General features: G+C 36.5%; 1 protein-coding gene across 3 annotated transcripts in view; it reads right to left on the bottom strand.

Moving 5' to 3' along the window:
• Nucleotides 1–15,134, bottom strand: part of LOC137240908 (uncharacterized) — a 178,972-nt gene extending 163,838 nt beyond the window's left edge. For all 3 annotated transcript variants that reach the window (XM_067767859.1, XM_067767860.1, XM_067767861.1), the window contains exon 1: nt 10,075–15,134. In XM_067767859.1, the coding sequence (XP_067623960.1) occupies nt 10,075–14,853 (4,779 nt within the window). In that variant the 5' untranslated portion in view covers nt 14,854–15,134. The remainder of the gene's footprint in view (nt 1–10,074) is intronic.
• Between the last annotated feature and the right edge of the window lie 2,605 nt (nt 15,135–17,739).

Here is a 17,739-nt window from a genome sequence, read left to right as displayed (position 1 = left end):
GATTATCAACTTCAAAACTAGATAAATATTTCTCGAAGGCTGGAGAAATATTTTTTCATGTTTTTTAGGTAAACAGAAATCAGCAAATTATATAGATATTGAAAAAACCCATGTTGCCACAAAAAATATTCTATCATAAATGCGAATTTAAACTGTGATTGAAAAACTGCTCTTCAGTTCAAACTGAGTTTAAATTTGTCTAGATTGTAAGCAAACTAGTTTTCAGTTAAGCTTAACCAACTCCTGGAAAACTGGGCCTAAGAAAGATTTATGTGAAGAGTTTTGCTACGTTGCACGCTGATGTGCATGCTTAGGAAAATCAATTTATTTTTCACGAATAAACGGTTTGTTATCTAATTGCTGTCAACCTGTTATCGATGAGTTGTAAACGTGTTGTCGATTTTTTATCAAAGGGATACAATTTTTTCATCGATAAATGTAAATATGCTATTGGTTTTTCATTAAGCGGGTATCGATTTTTTATTTCGAAGAGTTAATGGTTTACTATCGAAAAGTTATCGGTTGTTTTAGAAAAGTTATCGAATTCGTATTGGTATGTTAAATATTTCTTTTCGCCGTGCTATCGATTTTTTGGACGAATTATGGGTTTCTTATCGAAATGTTATAGCTTTGGTATCGATAACAACATTATCGACGAATAATCGGTTCTTTGACAGTCAGAAAGAGAAACTATAAAAAAAGACTCAGGCGAATAGTTTCATTGCGTTGCGCTTGGATTTGCATGCTTAGGAAAATCAATTCAAGAGTTATCGGTTTGTTATCTATTTGTTATTGACTTGTTATAGACGAAAGTTTGGGGAGCATCCTTAACGCTACACCAACAACAACAGAAACAACAAAAGATAACGTCATTTATCTTCTTCAATTACCTCTTGAGTGAAATAAACACTTTCACTAGTATTTGCATCACCTCCTTTTTTGTTTAAGATTTTCTTTTTAGATTATATGTAATAATGTTCAATGAATAATAATTTCAAGTAAATGTTATGCTTATTTTGGTGTAAACAACCTAAATAATCTTTGCTCTTAAATAACATTTCGAAAGTTTACACATGTTTTAAAAATCCAGTTTGCACTTATTCCCTTATATAAGCATAATGCACTAAAATTGGTAAGACCTTAAGCAAAAAAGTGTTTTTTTTTTTAAATATGCTACGAAAATGTAAGTTATTTATAATTGATACAAACGTACGATACGAGGAATTTTAGTTCGCATATACACACATTCACTGGAATTATTTTGAGATAAACATCCTTTGACCGCTTGTATAACTTTACACAAAGTGCAGCTTAACTTTCCTCCTTGAAAAGCGTATGTAAAAATATTCAATTTTTCTTCACTTGCTTTCAGTCCATAAAGTTTCTTAACAAGCAACTGTAACTATATATCTATATGCAAGCATAATCATATCCCAACGCACAATTTCGATTAATTACAATTTGAGCAGCCTTTGTTTTAGAAATATCCCTTGTCGTAAATCTTAAAGGCTAGTTCTCAAAATCATGTCAAATGCAGTTAAGAAGGTGTTGTAACTGCAAGTGACATTTAAATGTTAAATATATAAACTAGCAACTTTACATATAAATACTCTAAAAATATATATATTGTTACGAATATTAGCAACACTAAGGGGTACTGCCAACTCTAAGCCGATGCTAGGCAGTGACGTGAATGCACATCAATAATTCAATCATTATGCCTACACATATGTACGTACACGCAGCGGAGAAGCAACGCACAAGCACATGCAGATATCTTATCTGAGATATGCAATTATATTAATTATTATATTATTATTATTAATTATGCGGAAATGTCGCTCACAAACACACGCGCATATGAGAGCTATACACGTGCATCTGTAGTTATAATTATAACAGGTAACCCACTATTAGATTCTAGATCAGAAGCGCCTAGAAGATGCAACGAGGAAATCAAAGAGTATAAAAGGCAGCGATGGTAGAGGCGCTACAATCAGTTTCGATTAAGCACGCTATCTGTCGAACAATAGCAGTATTCTTTTGAAAATCAATTGTAGTGTTATTGTAAAGAACTCTAATAAAGGCCATTTTGCATTATTAAATATTGAAGTTATTTATTCAATAGTTTAGTGATTCGAACTTAGTAGAAGGTTGCAAATAAGAGGATTTGATATAAATTCGTTACAATATCTTATAAGTCGTACTTATGCTGACAATATATTTTTAAGAAGCATGTGAAAATGCTTAGTATCAAATCTAAACTAGGATTCATTCGAGTTTCAAAATTTTTTTATTTCTTGTTTACTGGGTATTTGTTATTTGAATGTGTAAATCCACGGCCACCTTGGTGTGATGGTAGCGTGCTTCACCTACCACACCGTATGCCCTGGGTTCACACCCCGGGCAAAGCAACATAAAATTTTAGAAATAAGGTTTTTCAATTAGAAGAAAGTGTTGCAAAGCGGGGTCCCGCTCGGCAGTGTTTGGGAAGCGCTCCGAGTGTATTTCTGCCATGAAAAGCTCTCAGCAAAAACTCATCTGCCTTGCAGATGCCGTTCGGAGTCGGTATAAAACATGTAGGTCCCGTCCGGTCAGTTTGTAGGGAAAGTCAAGAGGAGTACGACGCAAATTGGAAGAGAAGCTCGGCCTTATATCTCTTCGGAGGTTATTGCGCCTTACATTTATTTAATCCCAACAGTTTTGACCTCTTTCATATTGCATTTTAGTATGAATACACAGTTATCGAATACTTATGTATCCTTGCACAATTATTTGTATATATTTGAAGTGTTTTCGCATGCACCCTATAGGAAATCAATAACAATTGAGGAAGGCAGTGCAGGAAACTACGTTGCTACCACTTAATTTGGAATTTGGTTGAAGTTTTATATATAAAGTGTTTTTTTTTTTTTGTATTTAGTGTAAAAGACTTCGTGTGCAAGCTCTACAAAATAAAGATCACGCTAACTGCAATGACATTTTTTACGAATGATTTATGTATATACGTCACATCATCTAGTTTGGTACTGCACTATAATCTAATTGGAATAGGCGGTCACTGTGTTGTGATGGTAGCGTGCTCCGCTTACCACACCGAAGGTCCTGGGCTCACGCACCGGGCAAAGCAACATCAAAATTTTAGAAACAAGGTTTTTCAATTAGAAGAAAATATTTCTAAGCGGGATCGCCCCTCGAGAGTATTGGGCAAGCACTCCGAGTGTATTTTTGCCATGAAAAGCTCTCAGTGAAAACTCATCTGCCTTGCATATGCCGCTCGGAGTCGGCATTAAACGAGTAGGTCCCGTGCCGCAAATTTTTAGATAAAACTAAAAACAGGAGCACGACGCAAATTGGAAGAGAAGCTCGGCCTAAAATCTCTTCGGAGGTTATCGTGCCTTACATTTATTAATTTTTTAATAGTGGCATATAAACGAAGAAGAATCTAGCTGTGCGTTGTTGTTTTTGTAAATAAGCAATATACTCAGCCAGCCCTCTGTAAAGGTGGAAAGTCGCCCCATTTGCTGGGAACAGTGTTAATTGCGACTGTGACTTTTGTGTGTAATATCTATGAATTGAGAGAAATATAATAGCAATATCACCTCAATCGATATTTCCAATCATGCATACCAATAATCGCAACCACAAACGCGCTTGTAACAACATTTTCGGTTCGATCAAATGAAGTGATAACGCACGTGTAGCAGAAAAGGGCTGGCGACAACGTCATTTACTGTTATTGTGATTCGGTCTGTGGCTTCGATTATTTAAAGTGTGTAGCAAATACTGTCACAGTCTGTCAGTCAATATGATTTGTTGGAAGCTTTTGGTAGCTATCGCCGAATTTTATATTCAGTTGCCAAACTTATGAATATTTGTCAATTATTCATCAGATTTGGGTCTTGAACTCATGATTCTTGATACCACATAGTGTGTTTACGCATTTGCGCTAGGTGTTGCTCAATTATGTTTTGCACAGCATACTTTCTGATACCTCCTTAAGTGAGACCATGGTTAGTTCGGCGTAAAGTAATTCAACTTGAATCAGTGCATAGCTATGAATTATATAAGAAAATGCAACTAATATTTTTTTTACCATTTTAGTAAGGGTGACTCAAATAATGAAATGGTGCCACCAACGTGAATCTCGCTTACTAAGGAATTAGTATAAAACTTTTATTGAAAGGATTACAAGCATAGAAAATTTTGTCGACAGCAAAGATACCTCAAATGTGTATATTTTTCTTGAAGATGAAATCGTATATTAAATATGGCCCGATTCACGAAATGATCAGCCTGTCTCTCCGTGCATCCTTCCGTTCGCCCGTCTATCGTATTGTAACGAATTTCCTGCAAATCCTCTTATTTGCAATCCTCTGCTAAGTTCGAATCACTAAACTGATGAATAAATAACTCCAATTTGTAATAATGCAAAATGGCCTTTATTAACGTACTTCACAATAACACTCAAACTGTGCAACGAATAGCTTGCTTAAAAACCAAACTGATTGATAGCTCAAATGAAACTCTACTATTCCAAATAATACTGATCTTGCTCGCTAGATAGCGTCTTAATCGAAACTGCTTGACAACTCAAATCAAACTGAATTCCAGCGCCTCTACACTTGTTGCCTTATATACTGTCTGATTTCAACGTTGCATCTTCTAGGCGCTTCCAGAATCTACTAGTCCAGCAGCTCTCAAATTTCTCAGCTGTAACTACAATTGCACAATTTATAGTTTTTCTCATTGCATACTTATAGGAGTATCTCAGATATATGCATGTGTTGGTGCATTGACTCTCCGCTGCTCGTATACGTACATGGTACATATGTGTAGACGCAGTTATTGTTTCGTTTATGTAGATCAGGGCTATTCAAAACTGAAAGTGCACCTGTATTAGTGAGAGCGCAATCGTCGCGATGATCGTGTGGGTGAATTGATTTTTCATTTGGTCGCTTACTAGCAAGCAACGAGCTAACAATAAGTATATGTATCGCGCCTAATTTTTTATACATATTTTGATACCGATCAGCCAATACCCTTCACCGATGTTGTTACGCGAAGTGCCAAGCAACGACTAAAGGCCCCATCACTGATACTTAGCATAGACTTGACTTGACTTGGCGTAAACTTGGCAACATAGCCTTGATAATACTCCACTTAGCGCATACAATCTGGCATCATAATCAATAAATGTCAATTTGTATAACAAAATGTCAAAATGAAATGGAAACAAACAAATGGCATCTCAAAATGTAAACGTCATTTAGAACTTACATAGAAAATCAAAATTCAACAGACTTCTAAGTCAAGTTAAGTTTTGCTAAGTTTTGAGTAATCAGCAACATGCAATGTTCATTTAACAGAACTGTAAATGACAGTTCCCGAGCCAAGTCAAGTATATGCTAAGTATCGGTAATGGGGCCTTAACTCAATTAACGACGACAGAGCGAATCATATGCGTGTGAATTGAGAGGGCACAATTGTGCTATGAAATGAATAGCCCTGATGTAGATACATAATGATTGAATTATTGATGTGCGTTCACGTCACTGCTTAGCATCGGCTTAGAGACGATAGCATCGCTCAGTGCTGCTAACATTCGTTACAGGATGTCTATATTCCACACAACTAGACACATGTCATTTCATTGGAATTTGTTGTTCTGTGTCACGTCCCAAACTTGAGAAATATCACATCGCTTCTCTTACAGCAAGAGCATCCTGTCACACACTGCAGACTTTGGGGTACAATTTATCTCAATATCTTCTCAACATCTTAAACTAAATTCCTTGAGAAATATCCATCGAGTAGGCTTGATAAATGACCGGGCCGTGGGAGAGTGCTTGACGAATTTGGCATCTTACCACTGCTAGAACAACAGTGTAGTGATTTGTATAAGTGTATCAGTATAAGTGGTTACTTTTCGTTTAAAACTAGCCATTTTCCCTACAGGCTATGTGCGTGCATGTGTGTGTGTGAATTCTTTGAATAGCTCTGAAGAGTTTGTTTGACTGCTGAAGCACTGAATTCTTTTTAATTAACAACGATCTTATGTTGACCTCCACTTTTTGAGAGGGTGCACTTTTTCAGTTGAGCAACTGGGTAGTTATAGAGGCTGAGCTTTATTGACCCCTAAACCCACTTATCGTTATCAATATAGATATGAATGTTTTATTGCTTGTTGTTCAAATCTACATTCGTTCTTTCATATAAATATCTCTTTTTAACTGACTTAATTGCTACCTTATGAAAATACTTGAAAATATTGATGTCATATTGACAGCCGAGTGGTATATAAGCTGAGTTTAGCTTCAGATTTTAGTTATCACAAATTTTTTTTAAACACCAATGAAAATATGTTGAATTAAGGCTGATATTGGATGCTTTAAGACTAATTTTATGACAGGCAGCTTTTTAATTCACAAGATTGTAAAAAAAAAATTTGGTAAGAGGGTTGTTTTCAAACAGGCTTTTGAGATGGGACTATTTTCTCAGGTATTCATGAAACTCTTCGATAACAAAGAATTGGGCATAATAAGTCAGTATTTTTAGTCTCTTATTTTTGGATATCCGAGTATAGAAGCATGCATAGAAATAAAAAAATTTAAAAAAATTTTTAAGTTAAACGATTTTCTTGAAAACAAAACTTACATGAAATAATAATAATACTAAGAGCTAGAAAATTGTTAGGTAGGTCCTAGGTACTAGTCATTACAATTCCCATCAATCTAGGGCGTTGATCAGACAATTAAATAAAAGCGATGGACGCGTCAAATTTCTAAAAATGTGAGGCGTAGCATAACCTTATTAAGCTCAGTTGGTCTTATATATGACTATCAATAGAAATTTGACGCGTCCAATGCTTTTATTTAATTGCCTGATCAACGCCACGGATTGATGACGAGTGTAATGACTAGTACCTAGGACCTAACTAATTATTTTCTAGCGTTTAGTATTATTATTCTTCATGTAAGTATTGTTTTCAATAAAACCCTTTATCTTCATGCAAGTATTGTTTTTTCCTCGAACTCCAAAATATTTTGATGTCTACCGGACTATTTGTAATATTTGTTCCAAATATGAGACAAATCCGACATCATACAGAGCAGAGATAAGCAAAGTCCCAATAAAATATGATTTTAAGTTAATTAACACTCGAATCGAAGAACTTGACTTTTCAAAGTTGACTTCGAAGAAACCTTGTAATGTTGATACATTAAAAGAAATGGATAGGTTGCGAAACGTTACAAGTAACTAAGTAAAAGCTGTATATACTATAAAAGCGTGCAATTACTGGCATATGCTGATGACATTGATATCATCGGCCTAAACACCCGCGCTGTTAGCTTTTCTTACTCCCAACTCGAAAAAGAAGCGGTAAAGATGGGTTTGATGGTGAATGAGGACAAAACGAAGTACCTGCTGTCATCGAGCAAAGAGTCAGCGCATATGCGCCTTGGCAACCACGCTACCGTAGGCAGCCATAGCTTCGAAATAGCAAAAGACTTCATCTATTTGGGAACCAGCACCAACACTAGGAACAACATCAGCACTGAAACCCAGCGAAGAATCAATCTTGCCAATAAATGCTACTTTGGACTAGGTAGGCAATTGAAAAGTAAAGTCCTCTCTCGGCGAACGAAAATCATACTCTACACGTCACTTATCGTACCCGTCCTGCTATATGGGGCAGAAGCATGGACGATGACAATAGCAGATGAAGCGGCTTTGGGGGTGTTCGAGAGAAAAGTTCTTCGAAAGATTTATGGACCTCTACGCGTTGGCGATGGCGAGTATCGAAGAATATTTAATGATGAGCTGTACGAGCTATACGCAGCCATCAACATAGTCCAGCGAATTAAAACGCAGCGGCTGCGCTGGCTAGGCCATGTTATGCGAATGAAAGATGATGCTCCGGCCAAGAAAGTGTTTCTATCGGAACCCGCCTATGGAAGCAGAGGTAGAGGGCGGCCCCTACTCTGTTGGAAGGACCAGGTGGAAAACGATTTAAGCTCCCTTGGTGTGACCAATTGGCGCCGGTTGGCGGAGCGAAGGAGCGACTGGCGCGCCTTGTTGGACGGCCATAACCGTTTAGACGGTTAAGCGCCAATTAAGTAAGTAAGTAAGTAATTTAAACAATATTTTACACTACTAAAAATTAAAAAAATTTATATTTAAACTAAATTTAAGAAAAAAGCTTTTCTACGAACAAGCTTTTATTATTTGTTAACAAAACGAACTAAAAAGTAAAAAATAAAATTAAAGAAAAAATTTTTTAAAAATAAGCTTTTATTATTGGTTAATAAAATTAATTAAAAAGTAAAAAATAAATTGGCTGTAATTAAATATAACACTTTATAAGGTCAATGTAACCTTTAACGATAATTAGGCTTCTAAGTCTACGACAAAAAAATTCCATAATGTACATAATTATATATTTTTAACATTAAAACTTTACACCTAAATTACTAAATCTTACAGTTTATATCACAGTCCTAATTGATCTTATAAAAGCGTGTTACATTGTGATAGCAAGAAAAGGTGGCCCTAAATGTTCTTAATTACATCATCAAAATTAAACACGCTTTTTATTAGAACAATTAGGACTGTGATATAAACTGTAAGATTTAATAATTTAGGTGTAAAGTTTTAATGTTAAAAATATATAATTATGTTCAATATGGAATTTTTTTGTCGCAGACGAAAAAGGTTAATTATCGTTAAATGTTACAAAGAACTTATAAAGTGTTATATTTTTTACAGTCAATTTATTTTTTACTATTTATTTAATTTTATTAACCAATAATAAAAGCTTATTTTTAAAAAAGTTTTTTTCATTTCTTTTTCATTTTTTGATATCATTTTTGTTACGTTATCGGGTTGTTAATTGGTTCATTGTATGCTTTTTATCGATGAGATATAGGTGAGTTATCGTTTTTGAAATTTTATCAAAATTATCTAAACGGGTAGATGAATAGTCGTTAAAAACCGACAGAACGCCCATAAAAGACTGATGTCCAAAAAGAAATCAATAAGTTTTAGAAAACAAATATATGAATTTTCGATAACAAATCGATAACTTTTTGATAAATTATCGATAACTTTGCGTGAATAACAAATCGCCACATATTTTTGTTTTTACATATTTGAGATTTTAAAAATCGTTTAGCGCAATTTATAATGAATCTTCTATTTACGTTTATTTTTTGTAAATTGTTATTACGTTATCGGCTTTTTATTGGGTTTTTTGTGCCTTGTCGGATTGTTACCGACGATTATAGATGTGTCATCGATTTAATTGATGTGAAGTTTTATCGGTATAATTTTCAATAATACGCCGATTAAAAGGTGATAACACTCCGATAAAAATTTGCTAAAATTTTGATATTAAATCGATACATTTTCATTACAAATCGATAAATTTCTGACAAAACACCAATAGTATGCTGATAACAAATTGGTAACACTCCGAAAACTTCTCGATAACACATCGATAACACATCAATAACTGTTTTATAACATATCAATAAATAATCGATAAATTTCGATAACAGATCGATATATTTTGAATACAAATTTATAATTCGTTGACAAAAATCGATAAATACTTAAATGCATATCGCTCATCTACATCAAAAAGGGACTAAATTAAAAATCTGAAATTTTGAAGTTATGTACACCACTAGGTTCCCTAATTTAATACCCAAAGATCTCTAAACTACTACTCTCTCTACACGTTAACAAACTTCTCTTCCACATGGGGCTTAGTAAAAAAAGTTTTTTGCATCTTCCGAACATTGTGATTTTCTGAGTTGATATATGATTTGATCCAGGTGTCCGATATAGTTAAGCTCAGCAGTGAATTAAAAAATTAAAACATAGCTCTCATATTTAATAACGCCACTAAGTGACGCGCATTGGTTTCAAAAATAATCTATCCTTGAGTTAATATACAAATATTTGCAAATATTATCTGAGCTTATATTGTTTATAAACTCTTCTTATATATTCTAATCAAAAAATCTTATAATATATAAAAAGCTAATAAAAACCAATTTTTATACTCACCATAATGGGCAACAGTAGCTCATGCGTCTCATTGCCACGCCGCAAATGTGAATCACTCGGTACATTTTGTATTTCACATTCAAGTGAATTGATTTTCTCCTGCAAAGGGCTTAGTATGCGTGGACGTACAATTGGCTTGGAAGGCGATTTAGAGTGATTTGTGGTAGTGGTGGTGATTGTAGATGTTCCCGATGGGTGAAAGGCAAAGTCAATTGTGCTAGGAGCAATAGTAGTTGTAGTTCTTGTAGTGCTGCTAACAGCGGCAGCAGTTGTGTAATGCGGTTGACTCAGTAGACGTGGTAAATTTGTATGATGCAGCAACTGAGGGTAAGGATAAATGAGTGGCAAGGGAGTAGTTGTGGGGTCATCTTGTGATGTTGTTGAAGTTAAGGGAAAAGAACGTCGCGAAGTTATGCTCATGCTTTTTGCGTTGTTTGCTAAAGTGCTTGTTGTTGTTTTAACTGGTGTCGTTAAAGTTGTTGTCGCTACACTCGGTTTAGTACGCTTTACAGCAATTATGGCACTACTGTCATCGAAATTAACCCATTTTGTGTTGGTATCCCACATTTGCGCTTTCTTCATTGCTGTGTGTTGTGAATCAGTGCTGTTGTTGTCGTCAATATTACCAATTGCTGCTGCTGATTTCGCAACTATTGAAGGCGTGAAAATATCGCTGTTTTGCTTTAGTGACATAATGTCAAAAGTTTTGGCAGTTTGTGATAAATCGTCAATATTATAATCTTCATTTGGCATATTTGCCTTTGCCATGGCTGTGGGCTTTTGCGTAGGCATGCTAACGACTCGATTTGATGGCGCTTCGTTGTTGTTATGCTTTGCATATTTATAGTTAGCTGCTGTATTCGTTGGTGCTGAGATGACACTTTCTGCACTTGAATTGAGTTTTCTGACGCTTGTTGGCAGCAGCAACGATTTGATCAGCAATTTGGCGCGTTTGAAATTTTGTTGATATTTTTTGATGGCTTTTTCTTTATCAGCTTCGTAACTGGCAGGAAGTGCAATATTTGTAGGTTGAGCGGGTGTGGTGGGTTTGTGCGTGAGAGACTCGTACACTTTATGGTCTACTGATATTCCGTGCCATTGCTTCTGGTGTACTTCAGCACTTTTCTCCTCCTCCGCCTGTGCTGCTTTCTCCCTGTCACGATTAGCTGCTGCCATATCAACTATACTGCTTTTCGGTGCACTTTCATTACTAACCCTTTGCTGTGAGTGCATGTGCACTGTACTCCCAATAATTGCCTTGTCGGGTACTGCTGCTGCTGCTGCTGCGCCTGGCACATACTTTGAAGTTTCCGACTTTGAGCTTTGTGGCAATGCAGATTTGCTTGAGACTGCGTGTACTCCTGTCACCATGGAATTGGCGCTCATACTTATACCACTTGTGGTAGTTCTAGGAGCTTGCGTAAAGTTGGGCGCATGTAGAGTTGTAGTGCGCGTTTGTGTCTCCTTCAGTTCCTCCATTTTCGCCATAGCCTTCAAACGTTGTCGATTATGTTGCATCATTTCATTGTACAATTCTTTGCTGTTATAAAATTTTGTTGTTGAAAATTCCGGATGTGTGCCAAGAGCAGCTCTCATTGCTGCGCCATTTACTGTGCTGCTCGTCTCGCCTGTGGCCCCACTCGCGGCTCCGCTAAATGTTTGCGTATTCGCAGCTCCTATGTCAGTATTAAATTTTGTATTTGCAAAATCGACATGTGGCATTTGCAGTGTATCACTTGCGCTTGCTGTGAGATGCATTGGAAAGTCGAAACTTTTCTTTACGCGCCTTTCAATGAAGTCATGTTGCGGTGGTAATAGTAAATGTGCTTTGTTGTTGTTGTTGGAGCTCGTGATGTATTTATTCTTCGGGCTTTTATTGTATGCTTGCTGAGTTTTGTGGTTGACATTGTAGCTTACTGGTTTATTGTTACTGGCCTGCCATTCGTAGTCGTCGTTGTCTTTTGCGGTTGCTGTAGTCGATGGTGTCGCTGTTGGCGTTGTTGTTGTTTCTTTTTTTGTTGTTATTGCTGCTGTTTCTGTTGTTGCTGCCGCTTCTAGTGCCACTGTAGCAGCAAACTCATTCAAACGAAACTTTTGCTCGATTTCCGTTATAACACCATCCTGTTCGGCTAACAATTTTCCGGTGAAATCACTGATGGCTTCTGCTTGTCCGTGCGTCGAATCTTGTGCCTGCCCTGGCTGATGCGTTGCTACTTTTCCTCTTTGCTGTGGCCTATGCTCAACATTTTGATTCAACGTTTGCTCGCCCCTCTGTTTCATTTCCAGCCTATATTTCTTTCCTTGTTCCAGCTTACTCTCTCGCTTTATCCCTAAATCTTCCCCTGCTTCAGCTTTAACTGTTTGCTGTTGAGTGACATCTGTCAATTCTTCCTCTTCTTTTCCCTCTATCGTCCCTTCTACTATCAAATTTGTTGCTGCAGTGGTCGCTGGCATTGTGATTGGCCTGCGATTGATGTTTCGTTGTGTGGCAGCCAGATTATTGATGTTGTCGTAACGTTGTATTATAATGTTGTCCCTTTTATCCACTTTATTTGCCAATAAATTTTGTTCATGCTTCGCCACTTCTTCTACTTCCTCTTCGTCAATATCATCATCGCCCTTCGTCATCCTCTCCCTTTGTTCTTGTCCCACGTTGTTTGCATTTGGACTCAACATATCAGTTGGGTCAAGTAGTTGCCGCTCTATAATACCGCTATGTTCTGTGGGCTTATAGATTGTACGCTCTTTTAACAACTTCTCATTGGAGGCAGGTATAAAAGTATTGAAATCCTCTTTTCGCATCGGATATAGATCGTATATGTGGGCTAATGGTGCTGCTAGTGCAGGTGTTGGCTTTGTTGTTGTGGTTAGTGTTACTGTTTTATGTTCAACATTGTTATTTTGTTCATATGGTTTGTAGCTTGTATTGCCATTGTAAATGTTTTTGTTTCTGTTATTGTTTGTATTCTGGACGTTGCTGTTGTCGCTGTTTTTGTTGCCTTTGTGAGTGCTTTTATTGTTTTCACTTTTGTTCTCAATCAAACCGATGGCTAAGCTTTCATTGTGTTCATGTTGCACCTGCCACCTATCCATCAGCTTTTTGTTGGCTCTGTCTTGTTCGTGCGGTAATTGGTTTGGTTTTGATTGTTGTTCTTCTTCGCGTTGTTGCTCATAATTTTGTTCATGTTCATGTTTTTGCTGCTTTTCAAATATAAGTTTTTCTTGTTGTTTTTGTTGAATTTGTTCTCTGTTAGCGTGGCTAGCTAAAGGCGCTGCTGTTTTGTCGCTTTGTTGTTGCTGTTGTTCTGTTGTTGAAATTGTGAACTCTTCCGAATGCGCTGCGGACTTCACTATTTTGTGCGCTTTTATTTTTGGTGTTGTGCTTGCATCATCAGTTGTTGTAGTAAATTCTGCTGACTTAGTTTGCTTGAGTTCATGCTTCTTTTCATGGCTGTCGTCCACACCACGATTTTGGCTGCTTTTCTCATGTTCATCTCTTCCAATTTTAGCCAATTTACTGCTGTGAAGGCCTTGCTCGTATTTTTCTGGAGCATTCATCTTAACTGCGCGTTCACTTTTTGTTGCCTGTGTTGTTGTTGCGTCTTTTATAACTGCTAGTTTTTCGACAATTTCTGCATTAGGCTTTGTATACAAAGTTTTTTTGTCCGCTACTGGCGCTGTCTCTGGTATATTTGTGGTTGATGCTGCCTTTTCTACACCATTAATTTTTAGTGCTTCTGCATAATCTTCTGGTCTCGGTACTACAAATATTTCGCCATTTCGCTGTGCGTCTAACTGACTTTGAAAAACGTTGTCTGCCATAAAATGGCTTCTTTCTATATTGTCTTCTTTTTCCTTCACTTTTTCGATCCCCTCCTCCTTCTGCCCGGTCACCTCGCCCAAATTCTCTACCTCTATTTCTACATTCCAGCGATTTCCACGTAACTCTTTTGCATTTTTGATGATTTTTGTTTTCACTTCATCTCCTTTTTCCATTGGTTGCGCTGTCGCTAACTCTGGTGTGTTTACTACACGCATTGGAAATTCGTCTAGCGGAAGCGTATCCGCACGTGATTTATTTTCCAAATTTCCATTTGACGCTTGTGTAGTCTTTATTCCTGCATCCCCTGTAGTTGCACGATTAGTTGGTGTAGCGTCTGTTGTAGCCAATGTGGCTGAACTAATTTTAGATGACATTGTTGTTGTTTTTGTTGCTGCTACTTCGATTGCCGACCCCTTTTCCACAAAAAGTAATACTTGCTTTTCGCGCATATTTGCATAATTTTTCTCTGCTTGTTTAGGGTTTTTTTCTTCCTCTTGCCTCAATCGCTGCAGTTTGCGTAGCCCATCCGTTTCTACTTCAGCTGTTGCTGCTGGTTTTGTTGTGCTTAAAACTGGTTCGTCCACATCGTTTGTTGTCGTTAATGTTGCTGGTGCATTTGAGGATGCTAATGTCACGGTTCTTGTTGCCATTGTTGCGTCTGTGGGTGCTCTTGCTGTTGTGGTTGCTGTTTGTGTTTGTGTTGCAGCCAATGCTTCCATAATATTTTGTTCCTCAAAACTTTGTAACTTTTCTCCCTTTAGCCTTCTCTGATCCGCATGCATTCCCGCCCATGCCAAAACCATCGGTGTTACGATTTCTGTTGGCATATCTGTGGCCATCGCCGTCGCTTCCAATTCCAAGTCTGAATCGCCATAGCCATTTGCATCAGCAAACACCAACAATGCTGATGCAATTGAAAATGCTAAAATGCAAAATTTTTGCATTTTTGTAAACATTTCCGTTCAATATTTTGTTAAATTTTTTTTTTTTTTTAATTTGTTCAGCACTTCCTCTTTTCCCCAAAACTTGCTGTTGATCAACAGTTTCCGTTGAATCGTTGCACCCACTCTATGCAACCCAACACCCTTTTTTATATTTTTCCTCCACCGAGTTTTTAGTCGCAGCTATTCTCCCTGTCGTTTCCTTTTTGGAATCGCCAAAACAAATTCTCAAAATGACGTTATCGCCTGCCTTAGTACACCCATAACTAAAAATGTTGTCTTGCGCTCACTTGTTCGTAATTTTTTTTGTTGTTTTTTTCGTTCTAAATTGTGCATTTATAAAGGTACTATTGTTGTTGTCGCCTTACTAGTCTTTGACATTCTCGCGTTGCATTATTTTATGGTCGCTCGAGCTTAATTTTACGTAGCAAACTGCGTCAGTGCTGGTGAGTAAACGAAAAAAGATAAAGAAAGAGAAACGAGTTAGTTCTAACATACAAAATAATAATATTTTGCAAAATTGGTTGCTGTTTTCATTTAACTTAAATCCGGACGAAGAAAAAGAATTTTCCGGAAGTTCATCCTGCTTCCTGAAAATGACATCTTAAATTTTAAACCGTTCATCCATTTAACCATTTTTTTTATTCTTTTGGATCTCAAATAACTACCCGGCTTTTTGAGTCCATCCGGTTTAAATTTAAAACTTAACTTAAAAATAAACCTATGATCTCAAAATTAGTATAACGCAAAACCAATACGTTAAAAAATCTTTAAAACAGAAACTTGTAGGTAGTTCTGGTTTTAAAACAAAACTTTAAACTTTAAATTTACTTACGGAAAATCTAAAAATTTCCTTCCATATTCATGATAAGGAAATTGCGTTAATGAAACCAAACCAACTACACGCAAACACATATGTACGTACCACAGAAAAAGCGGATACCGGTGCGTATACGTAACATTACTTTATTGTTTAGGCTACGTTTATGATCGAGGGTAATCGCAACGCGCGATGCGACGAGAATCGCTCCATCGCTTGTTACATTTTCGCTAGCGTTATCGCCAGCGATTGAGTGTTTATAGTAGAGCGAATCGCAAGCGATGGAATGCTCAACAATGTAACTCAACATCTTTTTATTCACGTTGTGACAGTGTAGAGAAAGCAACATGCGTACATTAACTCGTAAAGTTTTTTTATTAGAAAATAGCTATTTGTTACGAAAAAAATATTTAAAAAGTATACATAAGAAAAAAAAACATCAAGTGCATCCAATCGCGATTGTGGTAAACTGCATGACGCAAATTCCCCAACCACAACTTGTCACGTACCTTTTCAATAAAAACATCCATATTGTTTCGCTAATTTCGCTCAACTGAATCAAAATATTGTGGTTGCAAATTTTCGTCGCTTTTCTCGCTTGTAATCGCTCAATTCGCTTTACGCTAAGTCGCTTTGTCATAAACATCTCCATACGCACTAATATAATTTAAAGCTAACAGCGATTCTCATTGCATCGCGCAATGCGATTACGCTCGATAATAAACTTAGCTTAAAGCGAGTTGAGCGATGACAAGCGACAAAAGCGACGAAAATTTGCAATCAAAATATTTTGATTCAGTTGAGTGAAATTAGCGACACAATATGGATGTTTTTATTGAAAAGGTAAGTGACAAGCAGTATTTCTGAAATTTGCGTCGTGCAGATTACTACAATCGTAATATAATTAAAAATGTTTAGGAGGATGTAGAAAAGGAATGCGGCCTTGAAGGTGAGTAAATATATTTAATAATCACTCCTATTACGGTTATCAACGTCAACCATCACTTCGTATCGACATCGACATCACGTCATATCAACATCAATGTCAAGTCAGTGCATAACTGTTATTTACTAAGGCAATGTATTGACATGATATCGATAAAATTACGATCCCTAAATTTTCGACAGTTGCTTGTTTACAATTTGTATTGAGTTTAATTTTTGTTTAGTGAACAATTTGTGGATCTAAATAATTGCTGAAATCTATTAGTGCACAATTAGCATTCCAGGCAAAATACACACAAGGAATTTATTTACGGACTTTAGTGAATATATTGTAGATTATTGCATTTCTCTTTAGTACACCATTAGCGACTCCTCTACCTCCCAGAGCGTGGTGCACTAATGGAAAACTGAATCGGATTCGGGAGGGGTATGAAAATTCCCGTATTGTCCTCGGTATTAATAATCCGAAGGCGGAAATAAAAAGCCTTGAATATTAACAAAACACCTTTTAATGAACCACTTGAAAGCTTGCAACTGTTTTTTTGCAAAAATTTACTATCGCAAGTAAAATTTTTATTTCCCGATTTCGGGTTATTAAAATCGAGGTCGATACGTGTCTTTTTATGCCTCTCCTGAGTTTTTTGGACGTGTTTTAGCAGTGGATCGCTGCCCTAGAACATTACCACAATTCTATTATACTGAATGTTGCTGGTTATTTTGACTATTTTCTGAAATTGAATAAAAAATTAATAAATAAAGAGCATAAAAAAAGCTTATTTTTTGAATTTTTAATAGCCGAATTCTGTATTGCCGCGCTTGTTTTCACCAAAAACTGTGTTGACAAATTTTGTGTTGCGTCACGTCAACACAACTTCAATATTGTTTTAGCCAATACCAAAAAAGCGTCAACACTTGTCAATAGTTATCGACCTTGACAACGACGATACCAATTCATGAGCGTCGACACTAATTTTATCACTATTGATAACCGTAATAGGGGTGAATATTCTTTAATTGTTTATTTATTTATTGTTACATTTAACAAAAATTGACCAAAAGCGCGCTTCGTTGTTGTGGTTTGTACCACAGCTAATATTATAACGGCTCTTTCTTTCTTTTCTTCTCTTGCTTTTTCG

Source organism: Eurosta solidaginis, chromosome 2 (assembly GCF_040869045.1).
Source record: "Eurosta solidaginis isolate ZX-2024a chromosome 2, ASM4086904v1, whole genome shotgun sequence".
Taxonomy (NCBI): domain Eukaryota; kingdom Metazoa; phylum Arthropoda; class Insecta; order Diptera; family Tephritidae; genus Eurosta; species Eurosta solidaginis.
Note: the sequence above shows the minus strand (reverse complement) of the source record. Positions and strands in the feature narration are given on the sequence as shown.